Source organism: Artibeus jamaicensis, unplaced genomic scaffold (assembly GCF_021234435.1).
Source record: "Artibeus jamaicensis isolate MK-2021 breed Jamaican fruit bat unplaced genomic scaffold, CSHL_Jam_final scaffold_916, whole genome shotgun sequence".
NCBI lineage: Eukaryota > Metazoa > Chordata > Mammalia > Chiroptera > Phyllostomidae > Artibeus > Artibeus jamaicensis.
The window spans coordinates 6,745,869-6,770,859 of record NW_026522059.1 but is presented as its reverse complement, the minus strand read 5'-3'; the positions used below and the strand labels follow the sequence as shown (position 1 = coordinate 6,770,859).

Below are 24,991 nucleotides of genomic sequence, written 5' to 3'. Positions count from 1 at the left end.
TCCAGGGACAGGGCCTGGGAATCTGGTTTTAATGCCAAGGGCCCAAGTGACGCTGCCCAAATCAGAAAGTCAGCCCTTGTGTAGTTTCAGACCAGTGTGCAGATGACAAGTTAGCCATCCCTTGTCCTCAAATCTGCTTGGACCTATAAAGCAACATTTTAAATTCTGTCCCCAAAAGTGTGAAGCTGAACAAGGTTTGTCCCTTGGTGGTTTTGCAGAGGGTCAGAGTTTTTGGCCTTGGAGCCTCTGACTTGGGTTTGCTGTGTGGCAAGATCTTTGCAAAACAGCTGTGTTTATCTGAGCTTTAATTCCTGTTTTTAGGGGCTTAAGTGTCTGATGGATGCTCACTCGCTCACCGCTCTCTCCTGGTCACATCCTACAGGCAGCTGGAGACCCTGGGAGCCAGCTCGACCTCTGGCTTACCCCCTGCCCCTGCCCCAGGAGGCAGAGTGGTGTCCAGGACCACTCTGGACCACTCCTGGTGGGCCCTGCTGGCCGATGCCACGCCGTCTCTGAATGGGCACCATCATCTCATTCCATGGTTTACACTCCCTAGCCGGCTGACCTGGCCATAGGTGGCCTTGACCCAGTTTCTCTTCAGAAAGGACAGCAGGGAACAGCAGCAGCAGGGGCAGTCCAGGGTCATGGCTGGGAGCCACGTGGGTTCTGACCTGTGTTCATGTCTGGGCTTGGCCCTTCATGAGCAACCTGATTTTTGGCAAGTTACCTCTTAACTTCTCTGAGCCTCTGTCTCCCCAGACTGTGAGTGGGGGAGACGAGACCTCTACTGCACAATGCTGTCCACGAACTTGAACTCGCCACATGCCCTTTCCTCCTGCCAGGTGAGCCCCACAGCCATGCTACTTAGCTGCCCCCCTCCCCAGCCAGCAACCTCCTCGGGGACGGAGTGGAGGGCCTGGCTTCGCAACCACAGGCCTGGCTCTGTCTTAAGAGAACGTTTAGGGTTATGTAACACGGTTGAGCTGACCTCACCCTCACCCCAGGCTGCAGGCCGCAGCGGGCAGACCGCAGGCGGAGGGCAGGCTGAGCACATCTGTTCCATCCTCGCTGGGGGGCCGGGGGCACATCCCCGGTCAGGCACCCCTGCTCGAGAGGTGAGCCCATGGGCTCCAAAATGCCCGCCTACTGCAGATTCTGGAAATGAGGTGGTCATTCAGGACCAATGAGGACACGTGGGTGGGGTCAATAGGTAGAGCTGTGCTGATTAGCACCGTGACCACCTACCCTGCCACACACATGCCTGCACCGTGGGAGTGGGGGAGGTGGACGCAGGGCCAGAGAAGAGGAGAAAGCAGCAGAGGTAGGGGGGGGGAAGGGGAGGCTGTCATCAAGGCTAGAGAGGCTTGGGCTCACACTGCCGCCATGACTTACGGTGACCTGGGGCAAGTTACTTCAGCTCAGAAAGCGATTTCCCTGAATGTGCACCCAGGGGGACTTTCACCTCACAGAGGACAGAAGGTAGGTATAGGAAACACAGGCCCATCCACCGCAGGGCTGAGCCAGGGATCGGGTGCCTCCGGTGCCCTGCATTGGGCGAAGGGCTGTTGGGGCCCAGTGTTCTGGAGGGGCTGCTTCCAATGTGTGTGGGGGGAGGGCAAGTCCATTAATTTCCAACAGACGCTGTCCCAGGTTTAAAGCAACGCCGATGTCATGTTCGTGATTTTAGATAGAAGGCTGGCTACCCCTGGCCTGAGTGAGGCAGGTCGCTACATCAGCCTCTCCCAGAAACACCCCAATCGAGTCCCAGTTCCCACGCACAAGCCCACCTCTGGCAGCCACTGGGCGGGTTTGTGCTGCCTCGATGGGTGAACAGGCGTCCCCGTGGGCCCACCCCGTTGAAACAGGAGACAGCGGAGGGCAGCGGAGGGCTTGCTACCTCTCGCCGGCTTGGTGAGGATGAGATGACGCAGGCAGACCCTGGCCCTGGTGTGCTGGCTGCAGGGCAGCACCACAGGAACAGCCCCACGACAGACACTCACGCCCAGCATGTGGTCGGAGCCAGGCATCGCCGGAGCCCCCGGTGCCCAGGCGCCCCGCCCCGCGCACACACGTGGGCCAGACGCAGGCGGTGTGGAGTAAGAATGGGGGCGGACTGGAGGGCGAGGGCTGTGTTTCGGAAGTGGAGGAAACCGACACGCACATCCGAGTGTCCTGTGCACGGAGTCGCAGTGACTCGTACCATCCCTACACTCTCCAAATGGAAGGGGACAGGACAACTCACAAAATGGCCTGATTTCGGGTGTTTGGGATCAACTGAGAATATGTTTATTTAAAAGCAATTTTAAATATTAAAAAAAGTAGAAATGAACACATACAGTACTGAAAAAACTGTCACATTAAATACATGTGAAATGACGAGTGTACTGATGTTGGAGCGTAACATCCAGATGAGAATTCGGAATTTAGCTAGTGGCGTATGGGATTCCTATACAACAGGGGAAAAGTTCTAGGCAATAAAAAAATAAATAGCAATTGCTGTTCAACAGTAAAATAAGACACACACTATTTGCAGAACATACCTTTCCCCTCTGAGGAGAAAAAAAAGAACTAATTAGCTATTTTTTCATAAAGTTCCATACCTTCAAAATACTATATCATGTACAAAAATTGCAGATAGTGGCTCACTGAGTTTAAGAACAATATCAGATTTCAACTCAACCAAGATCAGCAAAGGTATTTATACCCAGTTTTCCTATGTCCCACAGTCAGCTGGGTTAGAGAAAACTCAGATTCCTGATGGAAAACAAAGACAAAACCCGGGGGGGAAAAAAGCATTAAAAAAATGCGTTTAACTGGCTGCAAAAAGGGATAAAGAACAGACTGATTCCAAGTCATTTCAGACATCTAGTTTATGCGGTTTTTTAGAAACCAGTTTATTTGGAGATCAGCTGAAAATACCACAGGCTGCAGAAGTGAATCGTTTTTAAATGCAACTCAAAAGATGTCACTGAATGAACCAGGACACGGAGGAACTAGGGACGGCGACTTCCTGTCCTGACACCCGTGTGGCGGAGGTCCCCAGGCTGGGGGCTGGCCGAGCACCAGCACGCTGGCCGGCCCCCGCCTCTGGCTGTGGGGATCACAGGTGCTGCGAGGCCACGGAAGCAACCGCTCAATCACTTTCCACTAACAGCTGAGAAGAGATGGTGCAGCGGGTCTGCCATGCGAGGGCTGTTAACTAGGTGGGCACCCCGAGTCCTCACAGTCACCACTCACGCAGAGCTAAATTAATACTCCCTGGGCACCGTGACGCTTAGAAATGACGATTTTCCCTAAGGGCTCGGTTGGGAGTTGTGCTTCTGGGAAATGAATGAGTCTCACTCACTGCCAAGATTATCTGCTGAAAAATATTAGTTTTCTGTGCGATTGCCAACAAAGTAGTTTAAGCAGATGTAATGCCAGACTGACACCTGAGCCTCAGAATCAGTGCAGTCCCAGCAGCGGGGGAGGGAACTGAAAATATTCTTTTCAGAATTCCGACGCACGCAAAGGGCCGAAATAGGCACGGCGTGCTCGTGGTCCGATAAACACACTGGGGTGAAGAGAAAACCAAGAAGGGGGGGACTCATCTCGGGAAGAGCTTTTTCACAGTGCAATTCACAGCAGCGTTTAAAACCTTGGTTATGAACTGACCCGAAGGCAGCACGTCTACTGAACAGAGCCGGAGACTGGAGAACTTATCTACAACCGGGTTTAGAAAAGAGTGGGAAAAAAGAAGAGGCTAGTTTCATTCAGCACCTGGGTCCTACGGCCGGGGAGCTGTGTGCAAGGCTGACTTTTAAACCTGTCATCCTCTTGAGTAATCTTTTACGAGTTTAAATGTGTCAAGAACAGAACTACGAAAATAACTTACAACTGACGCATGAGATGCTTTAACACATTTGAAGGATGCTAATTCTCAACATGATATGTAAATCCATACTCTTGAGAAAGCTAAAGGACTGACCAGAAACAAGTATTGTTGCAACCTTATAACTTCTGCTTTAATGGCAATCCGGTTTAAAAAATGTACAGTTCAACTGACCCGTACGTTCCTTTATAAAAGGCAGATTTCAGGTGGGCTTCTGAACGCATGCATAAGGTAGACAGGCTCCTACTTCCCGGCAGTCCTTGGTTCCTGGCAGTTGAACTTCACTCAAGGGGTTTTAAACTTTTGTCAAATAGTCACGAAGGCTATGTTATTTTTGCATAATGAGGTAAAATCTCAGGGGCGGGCACTCCTCAGACGACAGTATAAGTCCACTTGTCTAGACTCGCATGAGGCTGTGGGCACAGTAAAATGCCACCAAAGGTTTTGGGGTCAGTGATGATTTTGCGGAAGGAGTAACACTTAGGTTGCACTGAGCACTTTCCTGTAATAAATACCAGAGTCGGCGCGGGGAGCGATACGCGGCGCACACAGACGACTACGGGCTGGCCCGTGGCGGAGCTGAGAGTCCCGCCTAGTAACAGAGCCCACCTGTTTGCTCTCGTCGCATTTTCAGTGACATGATTCAGAACACTGTGTTGTGAGGAACACAGAGCCCACTCTACGCCTTTTGACGGCTGTGGAGACCACTTCCATTTGCAAGGCCAGCCGCTCCTCTGTTCCTGTTCGCTTGGGAAACAGCACAGACAGAGATGTAAGTGCTAGACGCCAAGGATGGCTTTGGCAAACCAGTACGGCGCGCTGGGTCCCAGGCCCCCCTAATACTGGCAAAGGCGGAAAACAACAGGGTATTTATTTACAACGAATGCTACAGTCCACTCCTGCACCCGCCCTCCGGGGGGTGTCTGCTCCGGTGGTGGCGGCTGTGTACACGTGTGCACAGGTGACGGGGCGGCAGTCTCGTTGAAGGGCGTGGACCATCTCGAGGTTCTGCTTTTTGCTAGTCGGACAGGATGTGAACGAAGGACACTGGGAAGACCCCCCTTCGTTCAGGCTGTCCTTCGATGTGGCCAATCTGTGGGGAGGAAAGGGAGGCGTGAGGCTGGAGGCCGAGGACAGCTGCCCCTCTGCCGCCTGCGGTGACCTGCAGGGCAGGCGACAGCACCCCACACGGCCCAGCACCGACAGCAGAGCGGAGGGCGGCCTGCGCGGTGCGCGGCGCTTTCACGCAAATCTCACTGTGCCCGCACGTCCACCCCACAAGGGTCCTCGTCTATTCACGGAGGGACCTGGGGAGCATGGGGCTGAAGGAGGTGAGCCAGTCAGGGGAAGGCAGGCACCACGGGATTTCACGCAGAGGTGGAATCCAGGGACCACAACAAACCGGCAAACGAAACGGAACCAGACTCACAGACACAGAGAACAGACTGACGGCTGTCGGAGGGGAGGGGGCTTGAGGGGCTGGGTGAAAGAGGGGAAAGGATTGAGCAATAAAACCCCACAACCCCCCCCAAAGAAAACCTCAGACAACAGAACAGTGGTCACCAGAGGGGGGGATAAATGGTGATGGAAATGATGAGACTTGGCGTGGTGAACACATCAAGTGGGGGAAAACCGAGAGGCTAGAGGCCTTTATCAACAAACATAATAAAGTTTGCACTTGGTTTAAAAGAGTGAAAACGGGACAGCGGCCGGGGGGGCAGTGGCGGGCTGTTCTGGGCCCCCGTGCCTGCTGGCCCACTGTCCACACTCTTGGTCGTCGGCGCACACTGCCTCTGCTTTGGGGCGACAGGGACAAGCCTGCTAAGCCCCGATCTGCACAACGGGGTGAAGAGACCGCTCCTCTCGGACGTGCCGTGAGACCACACAGGACACTCTGTCTGTGCGGGCGGCTAGGGACTGTGGGGAAGGGCGCTGTGACAGGTCAAGAGGACTGCGGCCGACAGCAATCTGACTGTCAGGGGCCAGAGCCTGAGGCCACGGTTTCCTGCAAAGAGCTTCTAGTCATCTGTCCCGCCAGCAGGAGCTGCTTTACGGAGAAGCCTCTGGTGAGAATGCACAACAAAACCGGCACACCGGCTGCCGGCGACGAACAGAGAGGTGGCAGCAGCACAGCTGTGTGTCCAGCCCAAGGCTGGTTCCTCTGTTTGCAGGGTTACGACCTTGGGCGGTCGGTCACCCAGGCCACTGTGCACGGCTTTCTCCTCTGGAAGGTGGAGTTGTGGTAAGACCCGACTTACCCACCCCACGGGGCCTGAGCCGGTGCCAGGCCTGTGAATTCACAGACAGCCCTGCAAGGCAGGGCAGCTACTGTCCTGTCTCTCAGAGGAGGAAACTGAGACTGACAGAAGGGGCTGGCTTTACCCAGGGCTACAGAGAAAGTGACTGCCTGGGGGCTCAGAGTCCCCCTCTTTGCCATGACAGGTTCTGGGACGGGCTCCGAGCCGGGTGCAGGCCCAATCCTCCTGGGGGCTCAGAGCCTCACCAGGCCCCGGCTTGGCCCTCCCGGCAGAGCGCGCAGTGGCCTTGTCATCTAGACCTCGGCCCCTGGATTCTCACTCCCACTCTCCTGACAGCCCCCCCCCCCCCCCCGGCACAGCAGCACGTCCAGCCTCCCCTTCCAGGCTCCCAGGTCCTGCCCATCCGAACGTCTCTCATGTCGCCAAATGTCCCTGGAGGACAAACTGCCCCATCTGGGAACTTTTGTTTCGGTCCAAGCGAAACTCGACAGCGGTGATCAAGGACCAGCCGCTGTCCAGGCCCAGAGGACATGGGCCAGAGGCGTATGTATGTGCACGTGTGCTTCTGAGCATCGGCAGGTTCCGCTGGCCCAGCTGTGAACCACAGGTCCCTTCTGGCAGGCAGAGCTGGTGCCCACTGGGCATTGCCAAGGGCCCCTGATGCCCGAACAGCCACTGCGTGAGACAGTGACACATTTCCTTGTTGAGATCCGGGGTCCACAGGAAAGAAGTTCTTACAGATATTCTTGAGGGATGTTCTAAAATTGCACAGGAAGGCAATTGCCTCACTGGGCAGACAGAGGCCTGCAGGTTGATGGGAGATGGAGTCCCGAGTGAGCCCTGGGCCCCTGGCCTGGGGCAGTGCAGATGACAACGAGCACACAGCCTTGGGGACTGGGACTGCCTGCTGACTAGCTGTGCGCCTGGGCAACGAGCTTTCTGAAGCTTTGACTTTGCACCTGAAAATCTAGAAAACACCTCTGGCTCACAGGCTGTGGTGTGACGAGGAGGGTGGGGGCAAAGCACATGGAACGTGAAGGCTCGTGACCCAGTTTCAAAGCTCCATGACTGTCCACCTAGCAGGTGAGACAGTGACGGAAGACACCTGGCAAAGGGCTGCTGGTAAGTGCCACCAGGGCGGGGTCCTGGTGCTCAGGGGCCTGGCCTCCCCCCTCCACAGCATGTGCAGGGCGCAGCTCGGTGCCGTGGGCACGCTGAGCAGACCCAGGAGGGAAAGCCTGGTGTGCGTACGTACCCACCACTCCTGGTCCTCCTCCCCCGTGACCACGATCACTTCGCCCTCGATGAAGGTCAGCTCGTCGTCGTTGTCCGCCTGGCAGTCGTAAATGGTCTTCACCCGCCTCACCTTATTCTTTCCCTGCAGCACAGAAACAGGGTTTTAGCTCCCAGGATGGAAGGAAGGAAAAAAGGATACACCGAGCTTGGGCAAGTGACAGAAGCTCCTTGAGCCTCCGTTTCCCCGCTGTGATTAGGGGAGCACGTCAGCCCTGTGCTCCATATTCTGTGACATCTCAAGTCCCTGTCCCTTCCTCTGGCATTGTGGCAGAGCCTGGCATGGGGAACAGGCACCCCCATTGTTTACAAGGGGAAGCAAACCACAGGGGCAGGGAGGAAATGGCTCTACCAGAGACGCAGAGCTCAGGGCCTGCCCCCAGCTCGGGGCTGCTCTCCTGTGACCTGGGAAGCAGTCTCGTCCCCCAGCTTCCTGGATCTGAGTGCCCACCTGCTGAGTGCTTCCTAGGTGCCGGCTAAGTGTGTTTAATCGCCCACAAGCACAGTTCCAGTATCAGCCCCTCTCTGTGCAGAGGAAACTGAGGCTCGGAGAAGGTGAGCAATTGGCCCAGGTCACGGTTACAGCGGGCACTGCAGGTGGGTCCTGAGCTGAGCTCCTGACGGGCAGGCCCTGCTCCACGCGGACCCTGAGCCACCAGGTGAGCAAACTCCTGGGCTTTCTATATGAGTTGTCCGCCCCCACCCCCGCCGCATCGCCCCCAGCCCAGGTTTCAGAGTGGGGCAGAGTCCACAAGAGCCTGCAAACACCCTGGCGCCTGCCCACCCACCGTGTTGATCTTCCTGGGCAGTGGGACGGGCGTCTCCGGCAGAGTGGGCGTCAGGTCGTTGGCATCCTCCGAGGCTTGCTTTTGGATGGCGTCTCGGGCGGGCACATTTGGGGAGAGATCCACTGGGTGTGACTTTGGGGCCACGTCAGAGAGCGGCTGAGTCTTGGGCGACATGTCTCCCGGCTGGGATTTTGCCAGCAGGTCGGTCAGCTGTGGCTTAGGGGGCAGGTCCTTCATCTGTGGCTTGGGAGGTAAGTCTGAGAGCTGGGGTTTGGGGGGCAGGTCGCCCAGCTGTGGCTTGGGGGGCAGTTCTCCTGGCTTCGGTGGCAAATCTCCAATTTGGGGCTTGGGAGCCAGGTCGGCCGGCTTCGGGGGAGCCAGGTCAGCGGGTTTCGGGGGCAGGTCCCCCGGTGGTGGCTTTTGTGGCAAGTCTGCCAGCTGTGGCGGTTTCTGGACGATTTCAGGTGGGATGTTGGCTTTATCCAGGGAGAGATGATGGCTGGTTTCCGTTTTCCGTAGTGCCACTGTGGGAAGCAAGCACAAAGAGGGAGGTCACGAGGCAGGAGGAGGTGGGGAGGCGCTGCTTCCTCCCGCTGGTCACCTGGAGGAGAGCCGGCCTAACACCCAGCATGGGCGTCTGGACTGGGGGAACTCGGGGGCTGACCTGGGCGCGTGTGGCCCATCTGTAAACAGAAAAGCTGGGGGCCTGGAAGGCACCCACACAACAACCCACGATTTTATGCCGCAGTTACATAGGCAAGGACGTCCAATCTAATGCACAGTTTAAAACCCACATCCATACACACAATACAGAACGGAGAAAACTGCAAGCACAGAGCTGCTCATCCCCAGAAGGCTGTCGCCTCACTGTAGCCATTTTAACTGTTTTGGTATTTTTCCTTTTTGACTTTTTCATGTATTTCCATATATAAAACTTCTATGTACTGTTTGGGCAACAGTATTCACCATGTTAATAAAAATTCTTTAGTATTAAGGCTTCTCCTCTCACCGCCCCCACTGTCCCTTTGATTGTGTTTTGGCGACACAGGTGACACAAGTCCATGTTGCTCATGAACGTAAATGGGACAACACGTTCCATTTGTCTGCGACTTTCCCTACTTAGTACGTTCGGGTGTGTTCCTGAGTCGGCCCCTTCTCCTCCTCCTCCACGCCGGGTGCACACCACTCCACGGCCGGGGGCGGGGGCTGCAGCGGACCAGCCCCTCGGTTCCCTGTGCTGCTCTCTCCACTAGAACTCAGACACGGAGGACAGGCTCCACCTCTTACTTTCTAGCTGTGTGACCCAGAGCAATTAATTACACAACCTCTCTGTAAAACTCACCTTCCTCGCCTCTAAAACATGCCTTACTGTCTGTAAAGAACTGGCCGGCAGGACCTGGCGGGCCCTAAGTAGTAAGAAGGTTCTCGCTGTTTCTGTCAGACAGGGTTCTTTGAGGCCAGGACTCATGTTCTTACTCATTCTTGGCGCTCTGGCTCCTGGCACAGGGGCCAGTTACATAGGCAAGAAAACAGCTGACTAAGCGCACAGAATGAAGGAGTCAGAGAAAACCAAACTGTCACCCTGAAAATCCAACATATTCAGAAAGGTATGCTTAAAGTTAAAAAAAATTAAGATAAATCAGTGTGGTAAATTGTCATGAACTGTACTGTGGCTGTTCCCACCCACGGCCTGCCCAGCTCCCTCTCGTCCCAGGGATCTCAAATTCAAGGGCATTGCTGTGCATGGGCTGGACCTTGAGCTTGAGCTGATGTGGCTCGATGAGCAGAAGTCTGAGGCAGGGAGCGACTGGGGCAAACCCGGGGGGATCCCCCAAGGGAGTTTGCCTGGACAGCCATACTGTGAGTCATACTTCTGGGGGAACAGAAACTGAGCGGAAGTGCTAGGCAACCATAACCCTCAAAATATGCAGCTCTGATCCTACGCATTTATCCAAATAAGCTGTCAAAGCCAGACCCTGAGATGTCTGTGCTGGGATGCTCAGCACGGCATGCCTCCGGTGAGGAAAAAGAAAAGCAGACTTATGCAGCCTAAGTAACAGACACTGCTTCACACGGTGTGGTGCCAGACGATGGAATACTATGCAGCCAGTAAAAGCTTTCCTGTTATGCAATTCACGTCATGGCAAATGTTCCTGATTTACCCAGTGAAAAACCAGCTTAAATGGAAACTTAACCAAGTATAAACCAGAGAGTAAAAGGAGAGATCCACTCGTTTATCCTGGTGGGAAGACTTCAAGGGATTTGCATTTTCTTGTTTTTTGCTTATCTGCATTTTTCAAATCTTCTGGAATGAATGAATATCACTTTTATAATGAGAAACGAAATAAGGCGAGGCAGCCTCTTCTCTAGAAGAGCCTCCAACCTTTGCTGTTCTGCTTCCCAGCTGGGTCTGAGTTCTCCCCACTTCCACGAAAACTCCTCCCTGGCCTGTACTCACTCTGAAGGGCAGGCAAGCATGCTTTCCCCACTGGACACTGGACTACACGGCGTCCTGCTGGGGGGGTGCCGCTGGCACAGAGTCCGCTGCTGGGCCTTGGGTGCACGGCTGAGCGGGACCCCCCGACTGTGCTTCCCCACCACACCCAGGCCCTTGGAGTCGGGCCCAGTGTCGGTCAAGGGAGTGGAGGCCAGCGCGGGGCAGTATTAGGAGGGAGGCAGGTGGAGGGTCCTGTGGGGGGCACGTGATCAGTGGTGACCCCATGAGCTAGATGGCGCAGACTCCAGAGAAGTGGGAACAGGGTTGTGAAACTGGGCTCCAACTTATGAGATCAGGCGGCCCGCTGGGCAGAGGTAAAAAGCAAGAAGCCCCACGACTTTACATACAGACTCAGTAAACCTGGGGGAGGCCTTCCTTTGCATTCCCAGGAGAATGCACGCAGCCACCTGGGACTCCCCTGGTCTTCCTACCCCGGAGCCAGGCCCAACCAGTCCACATCCCTCCAAAGATGCCAGGTGGCTGAGAGATTTTGGGAGAGTGTCAAATTCATGCATCCCTAGTTTGGCTTCTGGGGTCAAAGGTCTCACCACTGGCATGAAACCCAGGGAGTAGCCACAAGCTCCTCTGGGCCTCCGTCTGCACCTAGTATGGGCCCTGCTGACCTTGTGGGCCTCCGTGAGGGTGGACGGAGTGAACCAAATGCCCCCGCACTGCAACAGAAGGATGGGTACTGTCATTTCTGCTTGATAGGAACGACGGACAGTTCGGTCTTACCAATGCAGAGCTCGGCCAGAATTACCCATCTGGTCAGAGAGTGGGGTGTCGGCCCAGCCAAGCAGCAGCGTGAGAGACACCGCTGTCTTCTCGGCGAGCATGCGTGTCTCCACTTCGCGTGACAGACGCCATCCCTGGGACCCACCAGCTCGGGGCACCGGGAAGCAGGACCCCCTTCGTCCTGTCAGAACCTCGGGAAGTGGGCATCCTTGTCCCATGTGTGGGTGAAGAATTGGAGGCTCGGGAATGGAGGGCTGGAACTGGGTCCCGTCTCCCTGATTAGCTTTGTGAAGGAGAAGACATGGGCCCCAGGGAGTCTAATGATGAGTCTTTTGAAAGAGTACTTTTTTAGGGAAAACGAGGTGCTTCGCTGAACACACAATCTGAGATTATCACCATGCTCTTCACTGAACACATTTATCAGGCAGTCCCTTCACACCAGGTGCCGCTTCAGGCGTCTGTGACCAGGACAGACAGAAACACGTCCCCGCAGAAGGCACGGCGACACTCTCAGCACACGTGGAAACTGGGAAGAAAAAGCTTACCTTTCTGAGGTAGTTTAGGAAGAACTCTTGGACCAAGTGCAGTCTTCGCAGAACCGGTGCTAATTAATAAATAAAAATCATTTAGGAACGGAAAAGTGCTAAGATATCAGCAGTGATAGATCACGCAAGGAAATCCCAGGTGTTTACCGAACCACCTAATAACCTTTCCATGTTTCTTTAGCTGAAGGCCACAGTCTCTCTCCTGTAACCACAGGTGTGCCCGCCAAGGAGGAGAGTGGAAGGGTGTATTTGTGGGACTCGGGCCACCCTTCCTCCTTGTGAGACCTCGGCCCTGGGCAGTGATGTCTGTGGGAGCACTCGGCATTCGAGACTATGCCCCAGTGCAGCACAGAGAAGTACCTCATCTCGTGTGACCCCACAGCGTGACCCTCGCTGCCCTCATTTTCAGATGGGGTGACCATGGTGACAGGCACAAGGTCCCGAGGCTGGCCAGTGGTGGACACGGGAATCCAGCCCCAGCTCTGTTGGACTCCACACCCCTCGAATCCTCCAAAGGGAATGGCTGGGGCGTCAGGCCACCATGTCCTGGAGCTTTGCCTCCTTCGGGAGGACATGTGAGTGAGCAGGGAACAGGCCCAGATCCCCAGGACAGAGGTCTGCTAGTGTCCTCTGAATAGTGAAATGTTAACCCCCACACCTCGCCACCACTGAGATGCCAGCGCCGCAGGCGGCATCTGTGGGGTCTGTTGGAACCTGATGTTTCCCTCTAACAAGAGGCTCCTACTACTCTTGGGACACAACAGTGCTGAAGACCCCAAAAGCAACAGCAGCCAAGTGCCCGCGTCTATCTGCCAAGGGCTCTCTACAATCGCCCACTTCTCCTTTTCTGTCTTTCAATGTCCTAAGAACTGGCTGTTTTCCCTTCTATCCCAACTGCATTGAAAAGCACAGGGAGAGCCAAACCAACCAAACGGAAACCGAATCAGAGAGAGGAGGGCGTGCCTGTCCTCCCCCCCCCCCGGCCTGCACGCCCCCCCCAGGATCCCACTGCTGGTGAGGTACAGCCACTACTGAACTGGAAATGGTACGTGCCAAAGGTTTTATTTTTTATTTTCTGATTTTTTAAAAAAGCTATTTATTTTTAAAGAGAGAAGAGGAGGGGAGAAGAAGAAAGAGGGGCAGAGAAACATCGATGTGAGAGAGAACACGGACTGGTCGATTCTTTGTACACACCCTCACCAGGGACTGAACCCGCAACACAGGTACGTGCCCTGATGGGGAATCAAACTGCCAGCCCTCTGCCCAGTGGAATGACGCCCAACCAGCTGAGCCACGCTGGTCTGGGCCATGCCACAGGGTTTTGCTTCAGACGTGTTTGGAGTGCTTTCCTAAGGTCCTGCCAGGCAGGGTGCCAGGGAAGGGAACTTGGGGACAGGGAGCTTAGAGAGCCAGGGGTTTGAGTCTGGTGCTGAGACCGCCACTGCTTAACCTCTTGGGCTGCCTCCTCGGTGAGAGGAGAGGACACAGAGACGCTGCCCCCAGCAGAGCCAGAAAGACTCGCCACCAGGGAACTGGGAGAGTCACACTTTTATGTTTGAAAATCTCCGGGCTGTCAGATTCACAGAAGGCTGTCTTTCCATTCATTCCCAAGGCTCTAAAGTGGAGCCGGGAGGGAAAGGAACAAAACGCAATGACTTGATTAAAAAAGTTAAAAATTAAAACCTCATTCTGACAGACCGTGTGACTCTGGGACATGCGGTTGGGGCCCACCTGGAGCCCAGGTCGGGGAGAACGGTCCACTTGCAAGCTCCGTCCGCAGAGCTGCCAGGCCCGTGGCAGGGACATGGTTGGCGGGCCACACCTGGGGCGGACTGTCACTAAATCCCGTTTCTAAAACTCTGTCCACCATGACTACCCGCACAGGAGGACAGAGCTGGCTTACCTCGACTGCTGAGAAAGTCCCTCGAACTTGTTTGCGGTCTTGCTGGATGATGTTGGACCCATATCGTTACCTACAGGGAAGAGCGGATGTAAAAAAGTGCGTCCTGAGAAGGGGAAGTGGAGTCGGGGACACGGGATTGTGCAGACAGGCCCCCAAGGTTCCAGCATTTACAAGACTGAGCCAGAAGGGTCCCTGGCCAGGAGAGCCCAGTCTCAGACGAAACACACAGCCCACAGTGGGTCGTGTGCAGACACGGCCCTCAGTCACTTTACTCCTCATCATTCATTCAAATGTTAACATTTACTACGCACCTACTATGTGCAGCATGAGCACATAGCAGGAGGCACAAAAGCAAACAAAATGCCACTGCTCTGGCAGAGGTTCAGGCCAGGGAGATGGACACTACAAACCACACCAGTGCCGCGGGGTAAGCTGGGTGCTTCGAGAAGAGGCAGTGTCCAAACTGGCCTGGTGGGAGGGCAGGGAGGTCGTCTTTGGGGGACGTGGCCCCTGAACTGTGCGGCGCTTTCTGATGGGGGAGTACCAGAACCGGACCGTGTGCTCTGCCCAGAAGGTAAGAACGCCGGGGGCAGTAACAGTGGCTCCTCTGTGACCCGCTCTACGTGGGGGCAGCGCAGGGCGTTCCAGGCCAGGCTGCTGGGCACCCAGGAGGAACCCAGGGAGCCTGCAGCTGCCACTGGGCTCTGGAAACCCAAGTGTCCTCCTTCGGCACAGCCCTTTGCTACCCCACCGGGACGCCCGTGACCCCCGTGACCCTTCCTGGGTGGGGCTGGCTGGATGGGGCGGCTCAGAAACCGGAGGGCGGATGGAGCGGACAGGGCTGAGCACACTCCCTGCCTGGGCTGCCTGCTCCAGGGGCCTGATGCTTTTCTTCCTCACAGTAATGTGAGGGCCTGGCACCGTCCTCATTGGAAAGACGAGGAAACAAGGTCAAGTGAGCAAATGGCTCCAAGTCCCATGGCTAGATGCTGCGCCTGGACGTCCTGGCCACACCTCTGGGTGCTTTTCCTGACCCATCACAACTCCCCAGCAGTAACACCGACAAAGGCAACTGCTATTTATTCAGCACTTACTCCAGTAACTATGTTCACAAGATGCATAAAAATAACTACACACAGAGAAGTGAAGCCAACCCCAAGGTCAAGTAGCTGGTAAGGGTCAGAGCTGGGACACAAAGCCAAGCAGACCACCTGCAGGGTCTGGACTAACACACCAGAGCCTATCACCGCCTGTCCCTCGAACCCGCTGGGCAAGGAGAGGCTGGTGGAAGGCGAGGATGGGCTCCTGAACAGAATGTTCTCTGGTCACCTACGGCGACTCTCCACCCTCCGAAGGCGTGTTGTTGGTGGCTCTCTAACTTAGCCCCCTCTGTTCCCTCTCCCTTCAGTATTCATCCCTTCCCACTAGTGGCAAATTCTCATGCGACTCTCAAAGAGCATCTGCAAAGCCATTTCTGAGATTTCCTCCCCAGCCGGACGTGCCTGCACCCGCTGACTGCAGAAGAGTGGCTCAGGGTGCAGGTGTGGGAGCCAGAGAGGCCTCGTTCCGCGTTCCAGCCGGACCACTGACCGGCGGGTCTGAGCTTGGACACCATGGCTTTTTCTATGAAGCCTCAGTCCCCATCTAAAAAATGGGAACGAGAGTCCCCACCCCACTAGAGGGGTACAAACATTACAAGAAACTCTGGAGGGTGGAACACAGCGCTGGGCCCAGGGAGCCTGACCCAGCGTACTCGGTATCATTCGCAGTTCTCCGACGTGGGATGCAAAGTAATGGGATCCATTTACTCAATGGATGCGCATCTCAGAGACAGGAAGTCTGCCTTGTTCGTCTTGAAACCCCGCTTTCTAGCCAGTGTCTGGCACGGGCAGCCACTCGATGCCCCGTGAGTGGGGACAGGACCTGCAGCACCAACTCTGCCCTCTGCTTCACTTCCCTCACACCTGGGGAGGCGCCAGTGGCCTGGCAGAAAGGAACCTTCTCGCACTCCCAGTGGGCCAAAGGGAGGAACAGTGGTTTAGAGAAATTTCTGAGAATAGGATAGCATTAGAGGGAGGAGCAAATACACAGAAGCAGCTCAATCCTATTTTTCTCATTGTGCAATTTGGAAAAGGAGCTGGTGTAACACAAAGATGTGTTGAGGAGAGCTGAAGACAGGTGCTGGGCAGGCAACGGAAAGCTGTGGTTGCTGGCTTCAGCTCAGAAGGGGGCCAAGAGTCTGGGGAGACAGGCAGGTACTGGCCCAGCATGACTGGCACAGAGGCTCCAAGAGTCCTCTGGAGCAGCCAAGATCAAAAACCAGTTCTCGAGTCCCTGGATTCACGACACGATACGAATCATTGGAGCTGGATGTCTGTGGTCTTTGAAATCGTTAGTGAACCAGGGACAACAAACAGTCCCTGTCTGACAGGATGGCTGTGATGGCTAAATAGTGTGTGGACGAGTGACCGGCATCTGGCACCTCCTAAACGATCTATGGGTGGCAGAAGCCATTATCATTTCTATGACTGCTTGCAAAATGGGGTTTGGGTCTGGGGGCAGCAAACATGAAAACACTGGGTCGGCCAAAAAGTCCCTGTAGCTTTTCCCCTCCGAGGACGGCCCTAGCAGCGCTCACCTGTCTTTGACTTCACTTGAAACAATTTTGTTACATTGTACTTCGACAGCTGTTCTATCAAGATGCATTAAAAAAAACTTACCAAAACTGGTGAATTACTGTGTGGCCATTTTAATATTGAAGATGGGAGAAAATAGGCAACATTTTTGGGCACATTATGCTTTACTATTTCAAGAAAGGTAAAAACACAACTGAAATGTAAAAAGAGATTTGTCCAGTGTATGGAGAAGGTGCTGTGACTGATTGACTGTGTCAAAAGTGGTTTGTGAAGCTTCTTAGTCCTATTGCCATTTTGGCCAAATAATTCTTTGCTGTGGGGCTGTGTTATGCATTGGAAGGTGTTTAGCAGCGCCCCTGGCCTCTACCCACTAGAAGCCAATAGCGGGAGATAGCCAACATACTCAAAATACCCAAATCAATAATGTTACTGGTGAAAATAAGGTGTCTTTTATTTTATAGAAAAAACTAAATGGCCTTTCTAGCCAACCTAACATATTGGAAAATCCAAGAAAAGGTAAAAATACGGAAATTTCTAACCAAAGGCTCTTGTACAAGCCAATATGACTTCCAATAAATAAGTATGCATGCCTCAGATCAGACATTTTAAATATTAAGACTTTTCACCTGGAAGGTCTAGCCTTGAAATATGAGAAGTGAATGAAATTGTGGGATAGTTTTTCACCTATCATTTACTCTACAACATTAAAAAAGAGAAGATCATAAAACTTCAAGTCCCAGTGGCCAAAGTGAGGAATCCAAGTGATTTCCAGAGGTCACTCAGCCAAGACTGGTGGAACCTGGACACCAGAGCTCGGGCTTCTAGAACGTGCATTCAGTGCACGTGTGGTTTCACACACTGGGCGCCACAGATCCTTCTCTGAATTCTTGCCAGAGGATGGAGGCCCCGGGGGGCACGCTCTCAGGTATTAATCACCCGACTCTCAAGTGTGAGAAGAGGATTAATCACACGGCCTCCATGAACTGATAATCAATTGGAGTTTTTTGTTTGTTCCTGCCTGTAATGACCTTAGTGTCAAATTGGTAGTCTATTTTTAGTCACTGTTTGTAACTGTGTTACATATTTTGTGATGAGATCACACTTTTGGACTTTGTTACTTTGCTACCTATATTCTCCTTTTGACCTCATTTCCTCATTACCTTTATTTAAGTTGTGTTAAAATGTGTTGCTCCGTTAAAAGTAGGTGATAAGCAAATTATCTGATCCCCAAAGGTGAGATTTAATGACATGCCACTTCAGAGATCAAAGTCCCCACAAAACCCAGATCTGCCCAGAGGCCTGTTTGTTTCCTGTTCAGAAGCCTGTCTTGGCTGCCCCCCCCTTCCCGAGACAGATGGCCGTGGGACTTCAGGAATGTGATGCAGGGGCTATTTCGGGGGCTGCGGACACTGGTTCTGGCAGGGAGACAGCCTGGAGCGGCCCTCCCCGCGTGCCAGGGCGCCACACCGCAGATGGACAGGGAGCCGCAGCCAGGTGGAGAGTGCGGACCTGCCGGGCCAGCTCCTCCCACCTCCGCACCATGGAGGGAGACAGCAGCGTGAGGTGGGGATGGCCCGTGGCATCCCGGAGCTGCGCCTCGCGGGACGCTGAGGGCCCGAGGGTGGGCGTGCAGTCTCCCACTGCCCAGCCGGGAGAACCTGCTGTACGTAATCTTTCTGAGTCCCAGTGTTTCCTACCAGGTGGATGTGGTCAAGAATCAGGCAAGTACTGTTAACCAGCCTGTTTTACACCTGGAGGAACTGAGGTAGGAAGCGATCCAAAGATACTTGATAAAAGCCTAGGGCTGGAGTTGGCTTAGAATCTAGGCATGTGACACAGGGCCACGCGGGAGCACGATGCTCCACAGGGACAGGCACAAGTACTGGCCCTGGGGAGGAGTTCACGGTGCGCAGGGCAGGTCTGAGAGGCGAGCACAGCCGCCATGACAGTCCTGGGCCACAGGGAACACAGAGTGGGCGGGGTGGTGGTGGACTGGGCGTGGCCTGTCCAGCAGATCCTGGGGCAGCAGACCTGGAAAGACGACTCAGCATCGCCACACACAAGCAGAGCGTTCTAGGCTGAGGTCACAGGGTGAGCAAAGGCTCGGCTGGATCTTAGGGGAAAGAACGCAGTTTGGGAACCAGGGCACAAGACAGGCAGGTCCTATTTCGGGGATCAGCAGGTCAGGCCTGGGCAGGGCCAGGTGGCTGTGCCTGTACCACTTCTCAAACCTGGTGCTGATGGCAGGGGGCTCAGGAGGTCAGGGAGCACCGGGGATGGGGCTGCAGGAAAGGCTGTGGGCATCAGGTGTTGCCGGGAGTCTGCTGCGTGGAGGGCTTTGTTCACACCCAGTCTGGCCCCCGCCCCCGGCGTCTGGAACAACGCCAGCGGCAGAGAGATGGGGACAGAACTGAGTGGCAGTCGTCTGGCAGACAGCACAAGGACCAAGATCAGGACGACACGATCTGCCCGTGGAGGTCCAGCTGCGTGTGCCCATGACTGCCACGGCCTGTGTCTGCCTTCGGCTGCCTTTAAGTGTGTGTCATACATGTGCACAAGCCTCAACACAGGCATGGCCCTGATCACCCCATGTGGGGCGGTCTGAGTGTGACCACCAGAGTCAGTGACATGGACAACTGTCACTCTGGATGCAGACAGGCTTTGAGTCTTGTCCCTGCGCCCGGCTGTAGGTGCGAGGCTCACACTGGGGAGAGAGCCCAGCAGACGGCTCGGGGCCCACGGCCTCGAGAGGCTTGAATGCTCCCGGCTGGTGGCACTAACTCGCTCCAATCAAGTGGCAGCTCTGTTTAGAGAAAAATGCCCTTTATCCACAAAAATTCAAAAACCAAACCAAACAAACGAAAGCGCACCAGCTGCGGTCCGACGGCTGAGGGAGGTGAGAAAGACCAAGGAAAGTGAGGGTCTTAAGCCAGGAAACAGACCGGTGGCCAGTTTCACTGTGGATGGCCTGCGCCTGCGAGGGGAACAGGGGCTCTGCACACCTGTCACCGAAATAAAGGCCGATTAAACAGAAGCATCGACGTTTAGTGAAATCTGAAGAGCAGGCTACAGTCTGTGCTGTGAAAATCTGCACGGGAAGCCGGTGACCGTCAGGGAACGTCCTTTGGGGAATGTCCCTCTGGATGAAATCGGGGGCTGCGGAAGGCCCTGGAGCACAGCCTCTGAAAACGCCAGGACCACGGTGGCAACGTGCCAGTGTGGCGCCCTCTGCTTCCTCCCTGGCTCGTCTCGGCGGGTAGCTAGTCCCTGAACACCCGTGGCAAACGTCGCCTGCTCTGTGGAGCCTTCTCGAGCAGGTCCCTGCAGTATTTGGTGGACACGTCAACTCTCAGAGTAAGGACGCTCCCCTGACTCCTTCCTCACCTGCCCCTGGCACCAGCCCCTGAGCTCCATGTGGGTGTGGACGCCCCGACAACAGGCACCTAAGGATGCCGAGTGGCCACACACACAGACGCAGTCGCGCACACACCTGGGCCTTGCATTAGCGGACAGATGGGTGTGCCAATTTGCAAATGGCGGTATAGCTTTTCCCCAAAACTCCGGTAACTCAGAACACCTGGTAAGGGCTTTCGGGGAGGCCTTTCAAAGCATTCAGCTGATTTACCTGTCAGCCACAAGTGAAAAAGCCACAAGGAAACCCCCTGGAAGGAGGGCATGACACATGCAAAGCTGGCGTCCCTGTTGTGCGCAAGGACTCTGCTGGGCGCTGGGGACACGCTGGTTCTTGAACCTAACTGCTGACAGGCTAGTGGTGAGCTTTGCTCAGCCAAAAAGGTAGACAAAGATGGAAATTATGTTTCTCATGGAGGGAAATCTGTGATTTGTAGTCAGTGTCACTGGAACGGTTAAATGCACCCTCTCTGAGTAGGTTTACTTATCCTCAGGTGACCACTGAGTACCTGCTGTGCCCTGGGCTCCATTCAAGTCCCTGCAAACAGAAAGGAAGCAGACAGACAGGGTCGCTGCTCTCCTGGAGCTTAGACCAAAAACCAAAGACAAGACACGTGGCAACTGGGACAGCGGTCTGGAGGACACAGGTGGGAGGAAGCGGCGTTAAGAGAGGAGGGCCAGGGACGCAGACAAGCAAGCCAAGAAGGTGGGGGGCCAGTGCAGGAAGGGCTGTGAACAGCCCCAGGAGGAAAAGAGTCTGATGTGCCCGCCAGGTGACAGACAGCTGGTGTGGCAGGAAAGGGTTGGGAGATAAGAGCCTGACCAGGTCCCCTCTACATCCTGGGGTGATTTGCATTTACCTGAAGCACAGGGTGAGCACTGAGTGTGAATGGTTTATCTGCTAAGGAAACTGTTCTGGCTGCCCTGAGCAGAATGAAAGACTCGCCTTTTCTGAGCCTTGGATTCCTCATCTGTCAGTGAGGCTGAGGCTGTGTATCTCACGGAGCAGACACTGTGACTGAGTGAGATTTTGTGGGAGGCTGGTGGACTAGCACAGTGTCTGGTGCCTGGGAAATGCTCAGCACCTTCGTGTTGTTATATAGTTTTTAAATGGCCCTACATATTTTTCCAGAATGTATCTGGCTTTCCGCGGCAACACGGCATTCTCATGCCCCGCCCCCCTGGCGTGTGCCCAGCCTGCTCCGTTTGCTGCGTGTGCGGAGTGTGCACAGCACACTGAGCCCCACATGTTGGCCGGCCCCGACTTCAGGACGACTTACCCCAAGGAACTGCGCCTTTGTTTGAGGGCCCGTGAGGTAGTGGGCTGGGGGGGTCAGACAGGGTTCTCTTGTGTCCAGGTGGTGGGGGAGGAGGCCGCTTCTTGGACAGGGTGGAGGTGCCACTAGAGGTCTGGGTGCTTAGAGGGAGTGTTGAAGGTGGGCCAGTTGGACCTAGAAGGAACCGAATGGGGCAGGAAGATTAATCCCGGTCTCACAGCGCAGCCAGTAAGCAGTCACTTCCCCACATCGAAGGTGGCAGGGCACGGAGAGAGACAACAGCACAAGGCTGGACGTGCCAGGCCCGGCAACCCAGGGACTCACACAGGGTTCGTAAGGACTGTCGGGGGGGAACGGGACAACAAAGGAAAGGCGCACGTGTGCTTCTAAGAAACAGGACGCCATGCTAATACGCTTACATCACTTAGGTGCTACGGGAAAAGAGAACACACGCTTTAAACTGGTAGGGCACTGGGCTCATCACGGGGTCCACCGAGGAAGAAGGCACCCGGCACTGCCAGGGAAATCAATGGAGCAAGAGCGGGGTGCGGGCCACGGCTCGACGGGCCGCGGGGGAGACCGGAGGCGTGCACAGGACGTGCCCTTTCTCTCCACGACAGCGTTTCCCTTTAGTCGGCGAACTGGGCCTGAGGTTTTTTTTTTTTTAAACAACTTTTATAAACAATGAAGGATCTAATGGAAAGAGCTACTTGGGGAAAAAGAGAAATGCAAAAACTCTTTTTCCCTTCAATTCTGACTATTGTTCTGGAAATCAAAAACCACCTAGTATATGGAAAGCCTGAACAGGTCATATTGATGTCTAGAGAATTTTTAACAAGACTCAACTTACTCCATAGGTTAAAACTGGATAGCGGTAATCCTACTGTTACACATACCACACACACACACACACACACACACAGTACTGCAAAAGTTGACTTTTTTGAACTAAGGAAAAGAGTTGGTAAAAACTGTTATGGGAGCAGTTGTTAGTTCTGTCGGTGCAAAGTGGCACTGACGTGGCTGGTGTGTGCCAGGCACAATAGCTGGACACTTCAACACACGTCTGTGATTCTCACTGGGATAACTGCTTCCACAAGCATTAGAAGAAAAAAAAAAGAGCGAGAAACAAAGAAAAGCTAAGAACACCATCACATCAAATGTTTAGCACAGGGGGGTAGATACCTGGTGATCCAGAAAGGCTCCAAAAGAGCTTTCTACACTCTGTGTGTGGAAAGAAAAACTTAATTATTGCTGGCCTCCTTCTTTCATATAATAAGCTCTGCTATTTCCCACTGCCTCTCAAAGACAGCCCGGTCTTGGAAGTAACTGCTGTTAATCGCGTGAGGATTCCCACGCCAGCCTGGTGCTGGCTACCCAACTTGTCTGCTCTGAGCTGAGACAGTGCATGGGAGAAGCCTCGCCATCACCCCAGTCAGCACCTAGTCAGGACACTCTCTGAAACTACTTTATTTTTGTAACAGCGAAGTCATTATCATTACAGCCCTGCACCTGTATAACGCTTTCTGGTTTTCACAATGTGTCCATATATGGAGTTTCCCTTGATTTTCATCACGACGCTGTGAGGTATGTGGGTGGGGGGCCTGGCATCATGAGAAGTGACAGCCATGTGGAGACAGATAGGAGCTCACTCCGTCATGTGACGCTGCTGTTCCCAAAAGCCAGGGCAGCATTTCCTGGCTTGGCACACAAGAAAGACAGCAACAAATGCTCAAGAGGAAACGTAACTTTCCTCGTGGAAATGAACGAAGAGTATGGACAGCAGTGAGTTTCTCCAGCAAGTTCATCTCTATCACCACCTAGGGACTGGCTGAGGCACTGCATCTGAAAGGTCATTCAATCAGTTCCAAACTCCGCCTGGAAACAAAAACTGCCAGACAAAATGCTCACGGAGCAATGTCTTCACATCAAAGTTGTGCGTGCACGAGATGTCAGGAGTGATCAGACCAGAGCCGGCCTGTGACCCCAAACCAAGCAAAACCACGCTTCCAGAACCATCGTTTCAGCCCGAAGGGGTTAGCTAAAGCTCCACCTCTCGCTGCAGGCATCCGTCCCAGCAGCTGTGACAACCTGTAATGAAGGCTACGCCTTTGTTCGAATGTTTACCGCCCGCCTGCCTCTCTAGTGCACAGGTTCTATGAGGACCAGGCTCTGGTGTGTAAGAGGGATGAATTTAGTAATTTAATATTGAATTAATGGACAAATACACTGCTACTTCTAGTATGTTAAGGCTAGTGATTGATTCTTAAGGAAGACTTACATCTCACTTAGAGAGAAAACGGGGGGGGGCAGTGTCAAGTACAAAGGAAAATTTTAAGACTATTATCTGATTTCACAGAAAACACACACACCCAGGCCTTCCTACTGTTTTAATAGCAGCTACAGGACAGAAGATGCTATGACATCTCCTTGGCTGACAGGGTTAAAGAAGGTTGAAAAACACTTTTTTAGACTCTAGATAAGCAGACTTAGTTTGTTTTTAAGATTTAACAAGCTCAGAAAACTTTCAAAGTAAGTAGTCTCTAAGCACTAAAGAGGATGTTGTATGCAAAATAGCTCCGAGTATTGGCTCATTCAGGAAAGAAGCAATTCTGGCCAAATAAAGCTAAAACAAAATAAAATAAGCAAGCAAAATTAAACAATCTCCAAAAGGAGGCAAGATAAACAAGTGGGGCAGGGGACTGGGGCAAGGACTTGGACCCCTGACTTTTCTCCCTTAACTAAAACGGGGCCTGAGGAAGTAAGAACCCACCCTGGGCTGCTCTCCTCACTGACAGTGGCTGTTCTGTCAAAACGCCTTCTAATCCTTTTTCTTGGAAGTGTGTGCCTAGTCTTCCAAAGCTGCTGTCAATAACGCAAGTCAGAAAGTCAGCTGAAGGTCCTCCCAGGGGAGACAGAGGGCCTGTATCTCAGCTCCTCCCGAGGGCTCACCCACCCGGGCCATTGTCCGTGTCTCCAGCACCCTCGCGGTCACTCCATCTGGACGGTCTGCCTCGCCTTCCACTCTAGTGGTCCCCACCGCACCCCCCGGGCTGTGCTGCACGAGCCCCTCAGGGACACCTCTCCCAGAGGGCTAACGTCAGAGGTGGGCCCAGCGTGTGGCCAGGGCTCAGGAAGCTCCCACTCCTGCATGGCAGTCCGTCCGCAGGCTGGAACCCTGGTCAGCTCTCCGGGTCCCAGCGACGCCAATGCCCACGAGGCTGCAGCTATTCCCTGTGGCTCTCCCGGGAACTGGTATTTCCTCTGTTCACTATAGGTCCCCTTATAGGAAAACAGTATATTCTCAGACCACAGGGGAAGTTTGAATGAAACCTCTCCAGAGAGGGCTCCACCTTTAACAAAGAGGTCTAGCCACTTAAACCCAGAAAAACCAGCCCATTCACCTACACCTACATGGGGAAATTAAAAAAATAAATTCCTAAAATCACAATCCACATGCTTTTCAAATCTCCCCCTCTGTTTCCTAAATTCTCTAGAACTGTCATTTCCTGAGAGCCTGGTGTGCTTGACCTAACACTCGGGGGTTTTACATACATTACCTGGAACTCACCTTACTCATATACTGCAGTCAGAACCCTCTACTTTTGGGGTAAAGAGACCCCAGGCTCAGAGAGATTAGGACCCTGGCCAGTCACAGCAAGTGACCCCGGCTGTGGGACCCCAGCCCGGGCTCTCAGCCTGGACAGTCAGGCTCCAGCTTCCCTCTCTTGCCTGGCACTGAGTCCCCTCTGCTGTGCCATCACACACACCGCCGAG

At 54.1% G+C, this 24,991-nt stretch overlaps 1 protein-coding gene across 4 annotated transcripts in view; it reads right to left on the bottom strand.

Moving 5' to 3' along the window:
• Window positions 1-2,263: 2,263 nt before the first annotated feature.
• Window positions 2,264-24,991, bottom strand: part of ASAP1 (ArfGAP with SH3 domain, ankyrin repeat and PH domain 1) — a 269,663-nt gene continuing 246,935 nt past the window's right edge. For 3 of the 4 annotated variants that reach the window (XM_053661175.1, XM_053661178.1, XM_053661179.1), the window contains 6 exons: window positions 21,218-21,388; window positions 13,891-13,960; window positions 11,988-12,046; window positions 8,211-8,734; window positions 7,385-7,507; window positions 2,264-4,964 (listed from right to left, as the gene is read on the bottom strand). In XM_053661175.1, the coding sequence (XP_053517150.1) occupies window positions 4,890-4,964; window positions 7,385-7,507; window positions 8,211-8,734; window positions 11,988-12,046; window positions 13,891-13,960; window positions 21,218-21,388 (1,022 nt within the window). In that variant the 3' untranslated portion in view covers window positions 2,264-4,889. The remainder of the gene's footprint in view (window positions 4,965-7,384; window positions 7,508-8,210; window positions 8,735-11,987; window positions 12,047-13,890; window positions 13,961-21,217; window positions 21,389-24,991) is intronic. The other variant, XM_053661177.1, reaches the window with a different exon arrangement.